General features: G+C 48.1%; 1 protein-coding gene across 2 annotated transcripts in view; it reads left to right on the forward strand.

Moving 5' to 3' along the window:
• DPYSL2 (dihydropyrimidinase like 2) overlaps window positions 1-19,625 on the forward strand; it is a 121,013-nt gene that overhangs the window by 77,492 nt on the left and 23,896 nt on the right. For both annotated transcript variants that reach the window (XM_040243389.1, XM_040243398.1), the window contains exons 4-8: window positions 7,779-7,943; window positions 10,085-10,146; window positions 11,113-11,193; window positions 12,166-12,234; window positions 18,140-18,260. In XM_040243389.1, coding sequence (XP_040099323.1) covers window positions 7,779-7,943; window positions 10,085-10,146; window positions 11,113-11,193; window positions 12,166-12,234; window positions 18,140-18,260 — 498 coding nt within the window. The remainder of the gene's footprint in view (window positions 1-7,778; window positions 7,944-10,084; window positions 10,147-11,112; window positions 11,194-12,165; window positions 12,235-18,139; window positions 18,261-19,625) is intronic.

Here is a 19,625-nt window from a genome sequence, read left to right on the forward strand (position 1 = left end):
TGGGCAGTGCTGGGATGAACCCGGGGTCAGTTCAGGCAGAGGGGAGGCAAGGGTGCAGTGGGCCGAGAGTGAAGGGGGTCGGAAACATGGGGTGTTGACAGCATTCACTCCTTTCCAGAACATGGCAGGGAAGGCAGGGCAGGAAGTGAGCAGCAACCTGAGGATGGAGAGTGTCATTCTTATGTGTACCTTTTCGTATATTGGGTTGGCCCAAAAGTTCGTTTGAGTTTTTCCATACATCTGTGGAAAAACTGGAACAAAGCTTTTGGCCAACTTAGTATTTTTTTCCCCAAATAATAGTATTTTAGGAGCGGAGTTTGTTTGCTCCATAGCTGGCTACTCATCAGCTCAATGAAGAGGCTGTTTGTTTGTTTTATAAATGCATTTTACTGACTCCTGCTGTGGCCTTTATTCCCACCAGATCTCTAGCTTAATGATTCTAGCAGTGACCACTGGACACTGAATAGTTTCTTATGGCTCAGCATGGTTGATATGAACATGTATGCCCAGTTGGTTAGTCATGTCCGACTCTGAGACCCCATGCACCTGCCCGGCTCCTCTATCCGTGGGATCTCCTAGGCAAGAATGCTGGAGTGAGTTGCCATTTCCTCCTCCAGGGGATTCTTCCGACCCAGGGATCAAACCCTCATCTTCTGTGTCTCCTGCATTGCAGGCAGATTCTTTACCCACTGAGCCACTGGGGAATACTCGCTTAGTTTTAAAAGCAAGATAATGTTAAAGGAAGCTTGGGAAAGAGAGCAATAAGAGGATGACCCTGGTGCCTCAAAGTTCGAGCAGTTGGTATGCCTGCGATTGTTCTAGATAGTTCTAGCTTTTAGGAAAATGCTTCCTTGCATGGCAGGAGAAGCAGTATATTTGCACAAGGCGAGAAGTTAGCCCTGGAAGCATGTGGTTTAGAGGCATTTTAATATTTCATAAAGGGATTTACGAGGGAGTTTTCCTTATGAAGTATTGTATTAATAACTCTGTCTTCCCTGCTGGTCTTTTTGAGCATGGTTGTATAGCAGGCACTCTTCAGAGTAGTTTCTGTATTGACTCATTTTCACCTCACTGAAACCTGTGGGTGAGGTACTAGTATCAGTCCCATTTTACAGATGAGGAATGTCAAGTCCCCAGAGGCTGACCATCTCATCCACAGTCACGTGATGAAGAGATAGCAGAACAGGCTAGGAACGCGGTCATCTGACCTCGCCTCTCCTCCCCAGCATCTCCTAATTCCCCGGTGCAGGTGCTTTCTCTTCCCTTTCTGCCTCTTTTGAGGACAAAAACCATGTTATCCTAACTGCCAGCCCGGACTCCCCAAAGGCTGTTATCTCTCCAGCAACAAAAGCCACACTCTGCTGAATAGGTCACCTGGCCTTTGGCTGAGGAGACGCTGGCCCGGCAACTCCAGAGATAAGCCAGCGGTGGTTGTGCTGTCATCTCCCTGGTGGTTTGCTTTTAATTCAGGTCCATTAATTTATCTCAGATGGAAACGGGAGAGGCCAATGCGCACACAGCTAAGCGCAAGGCCTGGAGAAGGAGGCCCAGTGCTGATTCTGGAATGGGGGGCTGGAGAGGGGCAATTTTGATAGGGTAAAGGCCCCAGGGAGCATGGGCGGTGTGTGTACTGACTACAGGAGATTCTAGACCTGCCGCTACAGGGGTCTGTGTTTGAGGCTCCAGAGAGGCAGGGGAAGAGCCTTGGTGGGACCTGGCAGGACTGAATCCCCACACCCATCTTCCTCCTGCTCCATCTGCTTATCCTCCCAGCAGGCTTGGAATATGGTTCCTATTCAGCCCCCTCAATTCCAGGACAAGGACTGCGGGGGTGACTTTTCTGGCATTTCTCTATGTTCTAAATAGGAAGAACTGATTAGAAACACTAACCGCTGGCTTTTTAAAAATCTGGGGCCTTAGATTATGTCAGGGCTGACTACTTCCCAGGTGTGATGTTGTATGCACTTTAGCAAGATATTACCCTTGTGGAGGGGGTATCAGACTGGGTGGAGGGTCTGAGGTTCTCTCTGTATCATTTCTTAACAACTACATGTGAATCTTTAATTATCATGATGCTGTGCTTAGTCACTCAGTCGTGTCCGACTCTTTGTGACCCTTTGAACTGTAGCCCGCCAGGCTCCTCTGTCCATGGGATTCTCCAGGCAAGAATACTGGAGTGGGTTGCCATTTCCTCCAGGGGATCTTCCTGACCCAGGGATTGAACCTGTAGCTCCTGTGTCTCCTGCACTGCAGGTAGATTCTTTACCTGCTGGGCCATCTAGTCAGCCACAAACATCATTGTTGTTGTTTAGTTGCTAAGTCCTGTCCAACTCTTTGTAGCCCCATGGACATTAAATAGGGTCTTTTAAATACTGCAAACTCCAAAGAGGCCCTAGATTTGAATTTTCCAGGAGCAGCAATGTATTTACATGGCGTTAACACTTTGCTGATATCCAGAACATATAACAATAGGATACCAAAACCACTCAAGGCAGTAAAAAGCAATGAAGTGCTGATACACACTATAATGGATGAACCATGAGAACACCATGCTAATTGCAGGAAGCCAGACACAAAAGACCACGTGCTGTATGATTCTTTTTTTATATGAAATATCCAGAATAGGCAGATCCATAGAGACAGAAAGCAAATTAGTGGTCGCTTAGGGCTGGGAGTTGCAGAGATGGGGGCGTTGGGGAGGGGCTGCTGATGAGTATGGGGTTTCTTTTTTGTGGATGATGTTCTACAATTAGATTGTGGTGATGGCTGCAGAACTCTGACGAGACTAAAAACCATTGAACTGTACAGTTTAAATGTGTAAATTGGCTGGTATGTGGAATAAATGTGTAAATTGGCTGGTATGTGGATTATATCACAATAAAACTGTTAAAAAAAGTAACATCCTTTGACAGTTTTAAGAGAAATAATAAAAGTCCTTGGGAAATTGCTGGTGTCCTCTAGGTGCAAGCGCTTCCAGACACTGGTTGGAACACCTCAATTCAGGCCACTGTCTTGGGGCATGTTTTGGCTCCCTTGTAAAGCAGATTCCCAGGCCTCCCACTGAAACCACAGCGGTGTTTCTGATGCTCCTCCTGAGGGTATGAAAACTCAGTGTGTGCCAGACGTTTTGCCAGGTGCTTTCATGTGCTTTCTTTTTGTAAAAATTAATTTTATTTGTTTGTTTATTTTTAGCTGTGCTGGGTCTTCATTGCTGCATGGGTTTTTCTCTAGTTGCAGCGAGCAGGGGATACTCTCTAGTAACCGTGTGTGGGCTTCTGATTGTGGTGGCTTTTCTTGTTGTGGAGCACACGCTCTAGGGCACCTGGGCTTCAGTGTCGCAGCTCTGGGGCTCTAGAGCCCAGGCTCAATAGTTGTGGTGAACTGAGCGTAGTTGCTCCGCAATATGGGGATCTTCCGAGACCAGCGATCGAACCTGGGTCTCTTGCATTGGCAGGTGGATTCTTTGCCACTGAGCCTCTAGGGAAGCTTTCACATGCTTTCTTGAACTCAAAGCCCTGCATGCATGGATGCTTGACGCCCATGTTTCATATGTGAAGGGATGGTGGTTCCAAGGAATATACACAGCAGGAGGGTGATGCTGTGGGAGTTAGCATCAGAACTTGGAGCTCACTGACCTCAAAGGCCATCTTCTTTTCTCTGCCTGCTGCCAGACTGGGTTGATGAGATGTCCCTCTAAGACAGAAGCCAGGCCCTCCCAGGGACAGATGGCTTAGGACAATCACCAGGGAAAAGGCCTGTGGGTTCCATGCAAGTCGTTTCCAGGCTCTGTCCTCCTCGGAGGGGCATCTCTGCTCCCTCCGGAAATGACTGTGACACTCTGCCCTGTTCTCTGGAGCAGCTCTTCCCAGGAGAGCTTCTGTGGAAAGAGAACTGTGGGAAAACATGTGGAGTCATTTCGTGGACACGTTTCTGAGTGTCGTTCATTCTGGCAGGAAATGTGTTTATTCCCCAAAGTCCTCAGCTTTGCCTGTGTCCTGAGTTTTCAAGGGTTCATAACTCCAAGAGCTGTTTTTGGAGAGGGAGGGAACCGGATATTTTTGGTACGTGATAGAGCTGTTGTGTAGAAAACAGGACCCTGATGGTAAAGGCACAAGTGAATGACCTTGGCGAGGGGAGTCAGTGGGAAAAGGTTTGCACTCAGCTTCCCTGGCAGCTCGGTGGTAAAGAATCCTCCTGCTAGTGAAGGAGACAGGGTTCGACCCCTGGGTCAGAAAGATCCCCTGGAGAAGGAAATGGCAACCCATTCCAGTATTCTTGCCTGGGAAATCCCACGGACAGAGGAGCCTGGTGGGCTACCTTCCATGGGGTCACAAAGAGTCGGACACGACTGAGCGACTAAACAACAATAACAGCAAGTTATACTCAGGGTAGTCCCAGGAAGAATTCTCAGCTCCCGAGAACTTATTAAAAGTGTGGATTCTCAGGTGCCCGCCCAGGCTACAGACTCTGAAAGTCTGGGAGTGATGTCCAGGAAACTGAGTTTTAATTAGCTCTCAAGATAATTTTCTCTGAAGTTTGAGGAGCCTTGCGCCCGATGATCTGACATACGCTTGGGGTTGAACAGGAAAATCTGGTTGTGTTCCCAGGAGGGCATGCCCTTCTGAGCCTGACCTATCTTGCAGGGTTATGTATGAGCTGGAAGGGAGCATTCATTCATTTGTTGAAAACACATATTGAGCACTTCCTGTTTCAGTGCATCCACACCCTGCTCTGGGAGACTTTACATCCCATGGAGGAGGCGGGGTGGGGTGGAGTGGAGGCTAGAGTCAGAGAGAAAGTGTGCTCAGTCGTGTCTGATTCTTTGTGACCCCATGGACGGTAGCCCTCCAGTCCTCTACGCAGGCCATAAAGTAGGGAAACCTGATGCAGAAACTGCTGCAAATGGGAAAGTGACCCTGGGGTGCTGACATTTGACCCAATCAGAAGGGGAAAAAAAGCCGAGATGCCCAAGGAAAGAGCAAGGTGAATGGATTTGCAAAGAGAGGGCACTGCCCCTGCAAAGGTCTGAGGGTGGGGGAGTTGGCAGGTCAAAGAATGAAACATGGCCGGCCAGGGTGGCCTGAAGGTGGTAAGCAGTGGGTAGGTAGCAGAGATTACGTTGGAGAGATAAGTGGGGGCTGATTTTCAGAAACAAAAAGAGGAGTTAGAGTTTTGCTCTACAGATGATGAGCAGCTACTGGAGGCTTTGGAGGAGGGCAAGTGATGAAGCAAAGGGTGTGACTAGGGAAGATTCTACCAAAACTATGATTGCTACTAAATCAAATTTTAGTTCTTTTTTTTTTTTTTTGCTGAGGGCACGGGGAACTAATTTAGAAAGAAAAATTGGAATCACTTTGTCAGAGTTTCTATGTTAGCAGATGGAACAGACTTGTATTAGAAGTGTACCCTGCAGAAAAAACTAACACAACATTGTAAGGCAATTATATGCCAAAAAAAGTATACATCCTCATTGCTTTCATTAGGTAACATTATATGTTATATACCAGCTATATATTTACCTATTAATTACATATGCTGCTACTTATAAAAAGTAAATTTTGTCAGAAGAAGATTCAGCTTTGATGTTCATATTTTCCAGGTATATAAAGCCAAGCTCAATTGATTGCAGTTCAGCAGTGTCTGTGAGATTTGATCCAGTTCAGAAACTCAACCTCATTAGTGTTGCCTGCGCTGGCATTTTCTTAGCTGAGAACTGCTTACCTGGCTGTAGAAAATCTAATATATAGAAGAATGATTCATTGCTTTAGGCATCAAGAGTCTTGGGTTTTGTCCTCTTGGTTGCATAAGTTTAAATTGACCTTGGACACGTCACTTTGGTTTGTATTTGAGTGTCTTTGGGCAGAAGATGAGTAATAATAATCATGGCAATTGGGCGAGAGCTCTTCAAGACCTAAGAGAGACCACAGCCCATGCAAAGGCCCTGTGGCAGAGGGGAGCAGGCTGATAATATTATAGCAACTCAGAGGCAGCCACTGAGCAGCTGGTGAGCAGAGTGCAAGGGGTAAATGGTCCAGGATGATTTCTAGAGGTAGGCAGGGATCTTGTTGGGAACTTTAACTTTTATCTGGGGACTTCCCTGGGGTGTGCTCAGTTGTGTCAGAATCTCTGCAACCCCATGGACTGTAGCACATCAGGCCGCTCTGTCCATGGGATTTTCGAGGGAGGAATACTTGGAGGGGGTTGCCATTTCTCCCTCTAGTGGATCTTCCCCACCCAGGGATCAAACCCACACTCCTCATTGCAGGTGGATTCTTTACCACTGAGCCATCGGGGAGGTCCAGTGGGTAAGACTCTGCACTCCCAGGGCAGGGGACCTGGGTTTGATCTCTGATTAGGGAACTAGATCCCCCATGCTGCTACTAAGAGTTCACATGCCTCAACTAAAGATCCTGCCTGCTTCAGTGAAGATCCTGCTGCTGTACTAAAACCTGGTACAGCCAAATAAATAGACAAATAAATATTAAAAATTTTTTTTTAATCTGAAGAGTAAGGGGAAACCATTGGAGGATTTAAATTGGGGAGGGACATAAGGTTGGACTTCCCTGGTGGCTCAGTTGGTAAAGAATCTGCCTGTGATGCAGGAGACCCAGGTTCAATCCCTGGGTGGAGAAGATCTCCTGGAGAAGGAAATGGCAACACAATCCAATATTCTTGCCTGGAAAATCCCATGGGCAAAGAGCCTGGTGGGTTACGGTTCATGGGGTTGGAAAGAATTGGACATAATTTAGTGACTAAATCACATAATGTTGATAGATATGCTGTGTCATTGAATCCTCATAACCAATGTGTGTGGTACGTAATATCCCTGTTTTTTTAAAAAATATTTTTCTTGATGTGGACCACTTTTTAAAGTCTTTATTGAATTTGTTACAATATTGTTTCTGTTTTATATTTCATTTTTTTGGCCCCGAGGCATGTGGGATCTTAGCTCCCCAACCAGGGATCAAACCTGTGCCCTCTTCATTGGAAGGCAAAGTCTTAACTACTGGACTACCAGGGAAGTGCCCATATCTCTATTTTAAACCAATCCAGAAACTTAGGGTAGTGGAGATGAAGTAGCTCACCTTGCTGGTGGGGAGTGGAGCCAGGAAACAAAGCCACGTAAGCCTGACTAGTCCTCTGTAGTCCCTATCAGCCTATTTCAATAATAATATAACAATAATTGCAGTTTTAAAATGCTTTGAACTCTTAGCATGAACGATCGCCCTTGAATTACAAAGTGGTATTATGCCGCAGAAATCTGAGTGGTGATGAGGTAGTGGATATGCTGGGGAACCTTTACATTTGATCTTAGCTGAAAGACGGAGAAGCGGTTGCCGGGGACCTTTTAAAAGGCCCCGTCTGCATGGCTCTGGTCCAGCATCTTCAAGTTCCCTGTCGTCTGGTGGAGGGCGTCCCCGAAATAGCTATCAATACAGAAAAGGGCTCGGTGGCTCCGGCTCTCCATTTGACACTGCCATTGTCCAAAAGGACTCATTGTCCGTGAAATGTGCCTGAGGTCTGTGCTTTCATGGGTTTTGCGCCGGGAAATCAGATCTGGGCAGGTCATGCGTGGTTTCACTGGAGCAGTCATGCCATGCCAAGTTTCTGCTTTCTCCTTTTTGGGTAGTCTGCTGGTTAAGTGGATTCTTAGAACCTGGTGGTAGAGTTCCATCTTAATTTTGAGCCCTTGTTCAGGGTCGAAATGGGGAAACAGCTTCTGGCTTGTACACCTGGAAGCTCCTATTGGTGATGACGACACTTTTGTTCCTTTCTAGTTGACCACGTGGTTCCTGAGCCTGGGACGAGCCTGCTGGCTGCCTTTGACCAGTGGCGGGAATGGGCTGACAGCAAGTCCTGCTGTGACTACTCTCTGCACGTGGACATCACTGAATGGCACAAGGGCGTCCAGGAGGAGATGGAGGCCCTGGTGAAGGACCATGGTAGGTTGTGCCCACCCAACACTTCCTGGGGGTGTTTCCTTCTCAGACCATGAGCTGCTTGAATAGTGCTCCTAGGGGCCTCCTGCACCTGCCCTGTGTGCCAGGAGGGAGTGCATGGCCTGCAACTTGGGCTGGGCATGGCCATGGTCAGACAACCGGTCACAGCTTATTGGTGTAAGCACACCGTGTGTGCGTGCCAGCCAGGCTGGGGAGTTGAGGATGAGAGAGGGATTTGCTCTTAAAGGAGAAGAGTGCACCTCCCAGGGAGAATTCTGGGTGATCTAGAGGAGAGCCTGGGACCCTGAGTACAGGACTTTGGCAGCCTCTGTTTGCAAACCCAAGAGAACCAGGGTAGATTTGAGGGTGATGAGGCTCTGGAACCACATGAGGTGTCTTTTTTTTGTTCCATAGGACTATTTGGGGGAGCCAGATTCTAAGGACTGGGTTCTGAAAGATTCCCAGGGATATTGGGATATTCCAGGGATATTGGGGGGATCTTAACCACCTCCAGGTGCCTCTGGGTCTCTCTTATCCACAGGAGCCTTAGGGATTTGGGTTATCAGACAACATCATCTTTGGGGGTCTTCTTGACCTTGGCTATAGATTGGAGATCACATGGGGTCACATGTTGACCTCTTTGGATCCAGATCATTCAGGAAACGTCTATGCTTTATGGTTCTGAACTTCTAGGCTCAGAAGTACCATGAGCTGAGAGTAGAATCTAGGCATAGATATGGTGGATATCTACAGATACGTGGAAAAAGCTTAGAATGATAATCTGTAGTCTGGGGCTTATTTCTCTGCTTTTTTACAAACGAGCTGTGTTATCTTGGCCAAATCACTTAAATTTTATGAGTCTCAATTTAACAAAAAGTCTCACATGAGGATATTGGATTAGATACCCTAAGATTCGTTCCCACATGAAAGAAACTAGGTAATCCTTGACCTTTCTCACTTTGGCAAATCCTGAGACTCAAATGGATTAAATGCTAATAATGAATTTACTCCACATCAGCCTGGAGGGTTACCATAGCAACTGTTGCCTAGCAGGAGAGAAGGGCCAAAGTGTCCCAAGGCATTGAACACAGGCAGCTTCCAGCACCCCCGTGGCTTGAATTAAGCTCCAAGGCTAGCAGGTTGTCAGTACAGTTGTTTACCCTTGTGATGGATGTTGATCAGGGATGTTTGGTCTGGTGCTTTTGGAAGCAAAAACTCTAAAATGCTAGGGTGAGAGCTGTGACATCTGCTGTTGCACCCACAGACCTTGTCTTACTTAAAACACTTCTGAAAAATCAGCATAGAAGGCAGTCAGTTTACCGGAGAAAAGACATTTGTTATAGATCTTTGAATTCACTTTCTTGTTAAAGTCACAACAGTTAGGAGCAAATTTCTTGTTAATGTTAATGTTAATTATGTTAGAATACAACATAATGTGAAATTTGCTGTCTTAGTCATTTTAAATGTACAGCTCAGTGACACTAAGGACATTCCCATTGTTGTGCAGCCATCACCGCCATCCGTCTCCAGACCTTTCTTTCATCTTTCCAAACTAAAACTCTTATCTCTGTTAAACCATACTTTTCCCTTCCCCCAACCCCCTTCTACTTGTTGTCCCTGTGAATTTGGCATATAGGTGGAATCCTACAGCGTTTGTCCTTTTGTGACTGGCTTATTTCACTTAGCAGAATGTCCTCAAGGCTCATCCACATTGTAGCCTGTGTTAGAATTTCCTTCATTTTAAGGCTGAATAATATTCCATTGTATGGATGGACATTTTGTTTAGCCCTTCATCCATGGACTTTATTTTGCTTTTACCTTTCGGCTCTTTTGAACAATGCTGCTGTGAAAATGGGTGAACAAATACTGGCAATTTAAAATGTTGGTATAGTTTTAAATTAAGAGAAAACCGTAAAAATATTAAAAAGAACCCTTATGCACCCTAGTACCAGATTTGCCAGTTGCTTGTATTTTATCACATATATTTGCTTTATCTTTTGGTCTCTGTCTTTATCTCTTCCTTTCTTCCTCTTTCTGAGTTTCTCTCTCCACACACATATACATATTATAACTTCCTTATTCCCATCCAGATTATTGGTTTATCTGTGAGTCATGTCTCCACCTCTGTTTTGTCTGTCCTCTAGGGGTGAATTCCTTCCTCGTGTACATGGCTTTCAAAGATCGCTTCCAGCTCACTGATTCCCAGGTAAGAAAAGCTGGCTTTTCTTTCTGGCATTTGGTACATTTGGGCCAATGCTGTTGTCTTTTTTTTTTTGGCATATAGTTGCTTTATAATGTTGCATTAGTTTCTGCTATATAACCAAATGAATCAGCTGTATGTACACATATATCCCCTCTCTCTTGGACCTCCATCCCAACCCTCTAGGTCATCACAGAGCACTGAACTGAACTTCCTGTGCTATATTGCTATATTGCTATATTCCCACTAGCTATCTGTTTTACACCTGGCAGTATGGTACTGGAACAAAAACAGAAATATAGATCAATGGAGCAAGATAGAAAGCCCAGAGATAAACCCATGCACCTATGATCAGATAATCTATGGCAAAGGAGGCAAGAATATACAGTGGAGAAAAGATAGTCTTTTCAATAAGTGGTGCTGGGAAAACTGGGCAGCTACATGTAAAAGAATGCAATGGGAGCACTCCCTGACACCACATACAAAAATTAACTCAGCGTGGACTGCTGCTGTCTTCATAGCCGCCTCCAGCGTATGCTCACGGGAAATGGTTGGTGGATGAAGTCCCTGATGTCACTCCCTTCAGGGGATGGTATGAAGCCCGTGCCCTGGCCCCCCAGGACTGGTGTTCCCAGGTTCTGGAATCAGCCACCTGCCTGGGACAGTATAACTGAGAGGGGCTCTCAGACCCCTCTCAGCAAACCTGGTGCAGAGCCGGTATCACCCACCGGCTTCTCCTCATCTAAGCCCTGGAGGTTACACTGCCTCTGTTGATTATCTGTTAATTACTAAGAGGTCCTTCTCTGCTACGTGTGACCAGAAACACTGCCCTCAGGCGCGTCAGAAAAGCTGGCCTTCATAGAGGCATCGAGGGGTCCTGTGCTAGTCCTGGTGGCCGTCAGGGAGGTGGTGATACTTGTGACCAGGAACATTGAGTTCCCTGTCTCTGATCCCACGCCCTCCCTCTCTCAGATCTATGAAGTCCTGAGCGTGATCCGGGATATTGGAGCGATTGCCCAGGTCCACGCGGAAAACGGCGACATCATCGCAGAGGTGCGTGCTTCCGCGGTGTCACCACCACGTGACCCACTGGGCGAGAGGCAGGCTCGAGGGAGTGGACTGGCTGCCGTAGCTCACCTCCAGGGGGACAAGCAGAGTGACCCGGGGGGACTGTGGGAACAGTCTTACGACAGCATGAAGGTTGGAGATGCACGCGCCCCTTGATGTGTTCTCAGGACGAACAGCCTTTCCATAGAGGAGTCCTTTCTCTCAGCGCTTGTGATGTGGCTGCCTGCGGGGAGGTGGACACTCACATATAGACATGTAACATCGTAGCCCAGGACTGGGGATACTTTGGCTTTTAGCATCCTAGGGGATAGCTGTACTGTTGGCGAGGCTGTAACTGATCTGTCGTAACTCAGGCAGGACCAGGGACGGGGTACCAAGCCCTCTGTTCGTGGGGTCTTGGGATGAGGGTCAAAAGTGCCACTTTAGTTTAATTTTTGGTCATGCTGCATGGCATGTGGGATCTTAGTTCCCTGATCAGGGATCACACCCGTACCCCCTGAATTGGAAGTGTGGAGTTGTAACCACTGAACCGCCAGGAAATCCCAGCAGTTCCATTTTGATGTCTCAATGGAGTGATTTTTACCCAGATCTTGGCAATCAGGCTCATGTGGGATCCAGTTCCCCCTGACAACCTGTTGTTGCCCAGTTTGTGTCCAGCTGTTTGTGACCCCATGGACTGCAGCATGCCAGGCTTCCCTGTCCTTCACCATCTCTCAGAGTTTGCTGTCCATTGAGTTGGTGATGACATCCAACCTTCTCATCGTCTGTCATCCTCTTCTCCTCCTGCCTTCAATCTTTCCCAGCATCAGGGTCTTTTTTAATGAAGTTGACTCTTCATATCAGGTGGCCAGAGTACTGGAGCTTCAGCTTCAGCATCTGTCCTTCCAGTGAATATTCAGAGTTGATTTCCTTTTGGATTGACTGGGTTGACAGCCTGGTTTTCTTTAAACATTGCAGGAGCAGCAGAGGATCCTGGATCTGGGCATCACCGGCCCTGAGGGACATGTGCTGAGCCGGCCTGAGGAGGTGAGTGCCTGCTGAATGGAGGGGATGAATCCGTGTTCTGGGGCGGGCGCCGCCAGAGCCACAAAGCGCCCACTTCCTGCCTGTTGAGAATGTTGGTTTTTTCCCTTGGATGCTGATTTTGGTCCCTGGAGATGTCCCAGTCCACCGCTGAGAAGTGTCTACACAGGCAAAGTGAAGTGTTAGAATGTGCTGTGGGGTAAAGCAGTGTGGCTTGTTTAACCTAAAGACTCCTCTTTCTGTCTCTAATTCTCCAAGCCCTTCCTTGGGTAGACAAACACAAACAGCTTTTATTAGCATCCAGCAATACGGGTTTTGTGGTTCATAACCCAGGGCCTCCAACATCCTGCCATAAAAGCTCTTATAAGTATCTAGAAGGCAGAAGAGAGATTGTAAGTGTTTCCATGATAAGTCTACACGGGGTATAGCACAATCAGCAGAGTGTGGTAGACTGAATCTTTCACAGTCAAGGGAGGAGAATTCAGAGCAGGGTTCTTGCTGGCTCAGAGGTTGAGAGTCACTGCTTTGGATGGCGAAGGCTGTGAGTGAGAAGGAGGGTTTACATCTTATGTGACAGAAGAGTCTGTTTTTCTAAATGAGAATCTGTGGCCTCAGTACTTTTCAGGAGCTAGCTCTTTAAGGAAAGGCTCAAGGTCAGGCTTTGGAGTTCCTGGTGGCTCTGAGCAAAGAGGATGCTGGGGAGTCTGATGGAAGTGAAGAGACTGTCCTGGGAAAAAGGACAGGCAGAGAAGGCAGATAAAATTGCCACATGGATGATGACTTAAAATTAGGATTTTTCCTCCCAGAAACAAGTGGTGGAAGATGCTGGGTCAGAGGGGTACGGATGGGACCAGAGCCCCCAGGGGCTCTGCTCCCACTAAAAGAAAATGGGTTCTGAGCATGTGGTGTTGAAGTTGCCATCAACAGGCTGCTTGGGGTGAGGAGAAGTGCCTTATCTCATCAGGCTTTTCCCCAGGCTTTGTGGGGAGGGATGAGGCTGAAAAAGGAGAAAGATTGTAGGAAAGAGGCAGAAAAAAGCAAAAATGGAAATCACTTGGAATGTTTTGCACACACTGAGGGCTTAATTTCCTTGTTCTGCCATTCTTACCACATATGTGCACACATACACAGACACATACAGAGATACACACACACACACATACGTACACAGAGCATCACAGACACACAGACGTATATACAGGGACTCATAGGGTCACAGACACTCACAGTTACATCTATATACATACACAGACACACAGACATTGACACATACAGAGTCACAGAAACAAGAGTCGCAGACACACACACACACATATTACAGATACACACATATACACAGACACACACACAGAGTCACAGGCACACACAATCACACACATTTACTTACATAGACACATGCACACTGGGACACCTTCATTACCATCTGAAACTCAGGACGTTTCCTTCAGGTGGGAGGACAGCTGTGTCCAGGGGACCCGTCCATTCTGCTTGCCTGTGTGCGGTGCTGCCTGGAGGCGATGCCTTTGTCACCTGGGTCTCTTGGGTAAAGAAATCACAAGGGTGTGAAGTTCAGCATCAGAGAGCTAGCAAGTGCAGTTCCTGCCTGCCCCCCGACCACGCTCAGTGTGCACACACTCACACACACACACACGCACAGCCGGGAGCCCAAGCTCCGTGGGAAGCCAGTGGCCTGTGTAACCAGGTGGTGACGCCTGGGGCTGGGCTTCATTAGAATGTTTACGCTTAACCTTCATCCGGGAGCCTGGCTGGGAGCCCCTCCCCTCCAGTTCCAACCGTCCAGGAGAGCAGGGGAAGAGGATGTTGTCTTCCTCCTGTGGCCCAGGGCTCCTAGTGAGAGCTGCCTGCTGGTTTCCATTTCAGAGCCTTCCTGGGGGCTTGCTTTCCGTCTTCCCTGTCCCACCATCTGCACTGCCTCCCCAGGCCCCGGCACACCCCCATCAGAAAGCGAGTCCCCCCTGGGTTTACTAAACAGGCCAAAGCTATCAGAGAAGAGGGGGCCTGGTTGCCATTATGACCGCAAACGTCACCTGTTTTTCCACCTTGAGGCATGGGACATTTCTTTTGCAGCTGCTGCTGTGTTGGGACCCCTAGAATCCTTCTTCGGGAGCTGGCAGCCCCAGCAGCACTCCAGTATGGGGAGGTCCTGGCTACTTGAGGGGGGTCCTGTGGTCCCAGAGAGGCTGCTCTGGGGACTGTCTGCTCTCCAGGGGCACACGCTCCTGAGCTGGTTCAGAAGCACTGACTGGAGGCCAGGCACAGTGTACGGTGCTTCTCCTAAGCAGTTGCATCCTTAGGACAGCCGTGTGAGCCTCCAGGTGCCAGGTGGCACCTTCTCCTTCGGCTCCTGGGGATGATTTTTCGGTTCATTGGTAGGGATCTGTTAACAACAGTGTGTTATATTCAACGTAGGGCCTCCCAAGCGACTCAGATGGTAAAGGAGACCCAGGTTCGATTGCTGGGGCTGCAGTTCAGGAGACATGGTTTTGATCACTGGGTCAGGAAGATCCCCTGGAGAAAGGAATGGCTACTCTCTCCAGTATCCTTGCCTGGAGAATTCTATGGACAGAAGAGCCTGGCGGGCTATATAGTCCATGGGGTCATAAAGAGTCGGACACGACTGAGCGACTAACACTTTTATTTTTCACATACTGTACATAAGCAATAAAGAGAATAAAACATGGTTGCATATTGAGGGAACTGAGCTTTAGTATGAAGTTAGGGAGATGCTGCCAGTGCAAAAAACACAGTTAATAGCATAATTCCTTCCTGGTTTCATGATCCATTGACAGCGTCCTGATGGTTAACTTGAACTTGACTTGAACCACACAAAACATACTCTTCTTTCTGCTGCTCTTTCCAACTCACCGAGTGAGATGGCTGGTAGGTTTCCCCCAGTTTTCAGCAGAGAAGATTGAAAGGGAGACAAATAGGGATGCAGGAATCTATTAATAGAAACCTCCTGTCAATCAACGGTACCCAAGAGCATATTATGATGGAGGCAGTGCTCACCTGTAGGGGATGTTGAGATAGATAAGAAAGTGGTCCTTTGTGAGGGGAATTTCGGATGAGCTGGGGGGTGGGGGATGGTGAAAGGGGGAGAGGCAGAGTAAGTAGATGGGACGACATGTGATGGGGTTCTGAGCCAGTAAGAGATGTAAGACTGGTGTTGGGGGAGTTCCCTGTTGGCCTGGTGGTTAGAATTCTGGGCTTTCACTGCTGTGGCCCAGGTTCAGTCACTGGTTGGGGAACTGAGATCTTGCAAGCCACGCTGTGTGGCCAAAAGTAAAAACAAAACAAAGCGTGCGCGTGCACACACACACACACACACACACACACACACACAGCCTGTTGTCTGTGTGGAGAGTGGGGTCCCGGAGGTGAAGGTGACAGAATTTTTGATGGAGAAGGAAAACTCCTAACTGGCATGGGATGACCGAGGTATAGTCTTTACATGGGGTGGCTCATCTTTAAAAGCAGAAAGCATGGGTCAGGTGACCACTTAAATCCCTGACAGCTCTATAAAGAGACAAAGACAAAGTTTTATTTTTAAACATAACACTGTTGTCATAATACTGAAGCCAGATTTCAGTGTGCATGAGACAATTTATGTTTTCTAGTGGAGGCATACACGTGTACTGGGCTTCCCTTGTAGCTCAGTTGGTAAAAAATCTGCCTGCAATGCAGGAGACCCAGGTTTTATCCCTGGGTCGGGACGATCCCCTGGAGAAGGAAATGGCAACCCACTCCAGTATTCTTGCCTGAAGAATCCCATGGACAGAGGAGCCTGGTGGGTACAGTCCATGGGGTCATATATGTACATGCAGAAGGGTATGCATGAATCCTTCCATGGTTCTGGGTGAAACTTGGGAGAGGTGGGGTTCACATTACCTTTTCTCTCCACGACATGACCTTACTGCCCAGCTGGGGAAGGGGAGGGGTCAGAACTAACCTGACAGTAGATAAGATAATCCAGAAAGGGCTTAGGGACCCAGATTTTCCCACCAAACCAGTCTTAACAGAAACCACTCCTCTTGGGTAAGGGCCCCCTGGAACTGGCACTTCTGCTCCATTTATTCCCTAATGAGCCTGACTGTGAGTTCTGGTTCACCCCAGGCAGTCCTGGTCCACACCCATTGCCCCGGGCAGTTATGAATAGCGCCTCTGTTCGCTTTCAGAAGAGTCTTGGGTAGAGACCGTGAATTCAGGCAGTCACCTGCACCCTTGGAAAGCACGCAGATTCTAGTGGAGTCCTGTTTGCACATCCCTTGTGTACTTTTTGAGGTGACTGCAGAGACGCAAGACGTCCCTCCTTTATGCTGCCGGGACCAGAGGCCCTTCTGTTGTAACTGGAGCCATGGAGAGGGGAGGGCGATCATTCAGCTATGCCAGGAATTAAAAACACTTGGATGTTTAATGAGCTTTTTCAAGGGCTGTTTGGTTTGCCTGTGGGTCTCTAGACATCTCTCTTCACATAGTTGAGGCCCAAGAGACCAAGTATGAAGGATGCTGTCCTCTTATATTAAATTAGATCACCTGTTAGTACAGTTTACAGAACTTCAGTTCTTGGCTGAACTCCCATAGAGACTGGTTAGCTAAGATGATTCAGTCTGGAGCTGGTCCTGTCTTATGAAAAGTGGCAGCTCTTTATGGAACCAGCCTAGCTTTAACCATTATCCTGAAATGAAGTCACTTACTTGCTCAGTGAACATTTTTGAGCACCTGCTGGGAACTGCCTGGAGGAAGCAAAAAATTCAAGGAAGACCCAGCCCCTCGCCTGGAAGAGTTAGTGGAAGTCAGCCTTTTGCCAGAATTTGGGAGGGAGCAAGAAGCTTCCTGAGGTCCTCTGTCTCATTGCATTTGTTCCTTCAGCTGCTCATGCTCAGCACACACTGCTGATTCCTCTGTATGATACAGTGACCTAAGAACTCGTTTTTCCTGATGAGGTATTTAGCAGTAATCTCTTGGGGTCTTTGGAATATCATTCACTGAAAGTGAACAAGTGAAAGTGAAAGTTGCTCAGTCATGTCTGACTCTTTGTGATCCCATGGACTGTAGCCTGCAAGGCTCTTCTGTCCATGGAATTCTCCAGGCCAGAATATTGGAGTGGGTAGCCTATCCTTTGTCCAGAGGATTAAACCCAGGTCTCCCGCATTGCGGGCGGATTCTTTATCATCTGAGCCACCAGGGAAGCCCCATCCCTTGAGGTCTTTGGAATATCATTCGCTGAGCATCAGGTTTAAAGAATCAGGTTATTGGTTAGAGCAGCCCTCCCATCTCATGTGGAAGGGCGTACCAGTCTATGGCTGGTGATGATGGGTTTGCCCATACAGAGGGGCCTTTGGTTTACACAGATCTGCCTGCCTCTGTTCCCAGAGTGCTGTGAGATCGCATTGTTCCTTGGGTGAGGTTGGCTTCATTTGTGAGCATGGGACTGAAGCCCAGCACAAAAATTCCATCATTGGATGTCTTGACTGGAGAGACCACATGCTTGGAGTGAATGCACCAAACTAGGAGCCATCAGTTTCCAGGCATGGTGGCTCTCAAACATTAGCAAGCATAAAAATCACCTAGAGTTGGTAAGACCCACCCTTCTGGGTCCCACCCCCAGAGCTACTGACCCTGTGGATATGGGGGAAGGGCCTGAGACTCATGAGAAACTGCATTCCTTTACAGACTCCAGGTGGCTGCTTATCACACCTAGAACCATCCACAAGGGTCAGCTGGGCAAGTCACTGCCCTTGCCCTCCGTGCCACTGTGGGTAGAGCCCTGAGCACACATCGGTTTCTGCTTCACTGTAGCCCCTCCCTGTGGGTGGAGGGTAGAGATGAGCTCAGGGAACTGAAAGACCAGTGGACACAGTTCTCACACTGGGATGCTCTTCTGCAGGTCGAGGCTGAAGCCGTGAACCGTTCCATCACCATCGCCAACCAGACCAACTGCCCCCTGTACATCACCAAGGTGATGAGCAAGAGCGCAGCGGAAGTTATCGCCCAGGCCCGGAAAAAGGGTAAGTGTTGCTTGCAGTCTCACTGTGCAAGCGCAGGTTCTGGAGGGGTCGTAGGTGGGGGCAAGGACTGCTTTTCCAGCTCCTCCTGCCAAGTGGGTCGCTGTGTTCTCATCACTTTGCAGCATTAACCTAATTACATCTGGGTGCGGCAGGCAGCTCCTGTTTCTCGCTGTGTTCCGGGGCTGCAGCCGTGTTGGTATCTATTTAGAGCTGTGCACAGCACAGGGTCGGTGGGCCACATGCTTTGCCTCCTGCCCTCACTTCTGTAGAAGAGTTGGATTTAATTTGATGCAGTCTAAATAAACCAGGCACATACACAGATGACGTCAGTTTCTATCTGCCGCAGAATCCTGGGGAACCTTCCATTGCAAAATGCAGTTCCCCTCTGTGGCAGGGAGAGATTTCTACTGGCGTGTGTAAGAGAGGCTTGTGGGGGCATGGTTGTGCCCCGCCCACCCGCTTCCCTACCCTCACCCCACCATCTTATCCTGTTCTCCTGGTGCCCCAGTGGCGCCCTGTAGATGGTGGCGATATATTCTGGGCTGAGGCTGGCTCTTATTTCCAGCAGGAAGGTTCTTAGAAACTAATCTACTAAGTACCGTTCCAGGGGGTGTGCCCTGATCACCTTATCCATTATGAATGCAACACGGCCCTAGGTATCTACCTTGACTAGGAGTTAATCACACCACCGTGGTCTCTGTTTGGGAGTGTAGCTCAGTACACAGAAAGGGAGACTGATTCTGTTTAGTGGACTTGAGGTGGATCTTGGCTGGATCTGGACAAGAGTATCATAGAAGGATCTTCCCTCTCTCCCTCCTTTCTTCCTTCTCTCCCTCCATTATATTTCCCAAGCCTATTGTCTGCATTTCTCCACCTCTGTCTCCATTTCTCTCTCTCTCTTGACTTTCTTCTGGCTTTCTCCTGGTCTCTGCATTACTTTCTTGGTCTCTCTGTCTCTCTCATTCTTTTTTGATTTCTTTATCTCTCTCGTGTATCTTTTTTTTCTCCATTAGCACAGAAGCCGTCTGACCTCTCTGATTTGTTCTTTGGTTCTCAGTGGGATGTGATCCATATGGATCAGGAGGATTTTTTTTCACTGGTGGGTGAGTTGGTGCAAGACTTAGAACAGATTGCTCAATGACCACTGAGTCAGCTTGTCCCAAGAGCTGATAGCTTCTAGATGGCCCCAGCAATGAATTCCTGGCCCCTGTCCTCTGGAGCTCCCTTGGGGTCTCGGTCCTCAGGCGCTGCATGAAATGGTTGCTGCATTTACTAGTGTTTCAGAACTCTGCCCTCTCCTGGCAGCGAGAAGGAACTGCCTTTTTGCAATGGAACATTCTTTAGTGGCTGAGTTGGTAAAGTATC

The sequence above is a fragment of the Oryx dammah genome, unplaced genomic scaffold (assembly GCF_014754425.2).
Source record: "Oryx dammah isolate SB20612 unplaced genomic scaffold, SCBI_Odam_1.1 HiC_scaffold_1, whole genome shotgun sequence".
In the NCBI taxonomy this organism is placed as follows: Eukaryota; Metazoa; Chordata; class Mammalia; order Artiodactyla; family Bovidae; genus Oryx; species Oryx dammah.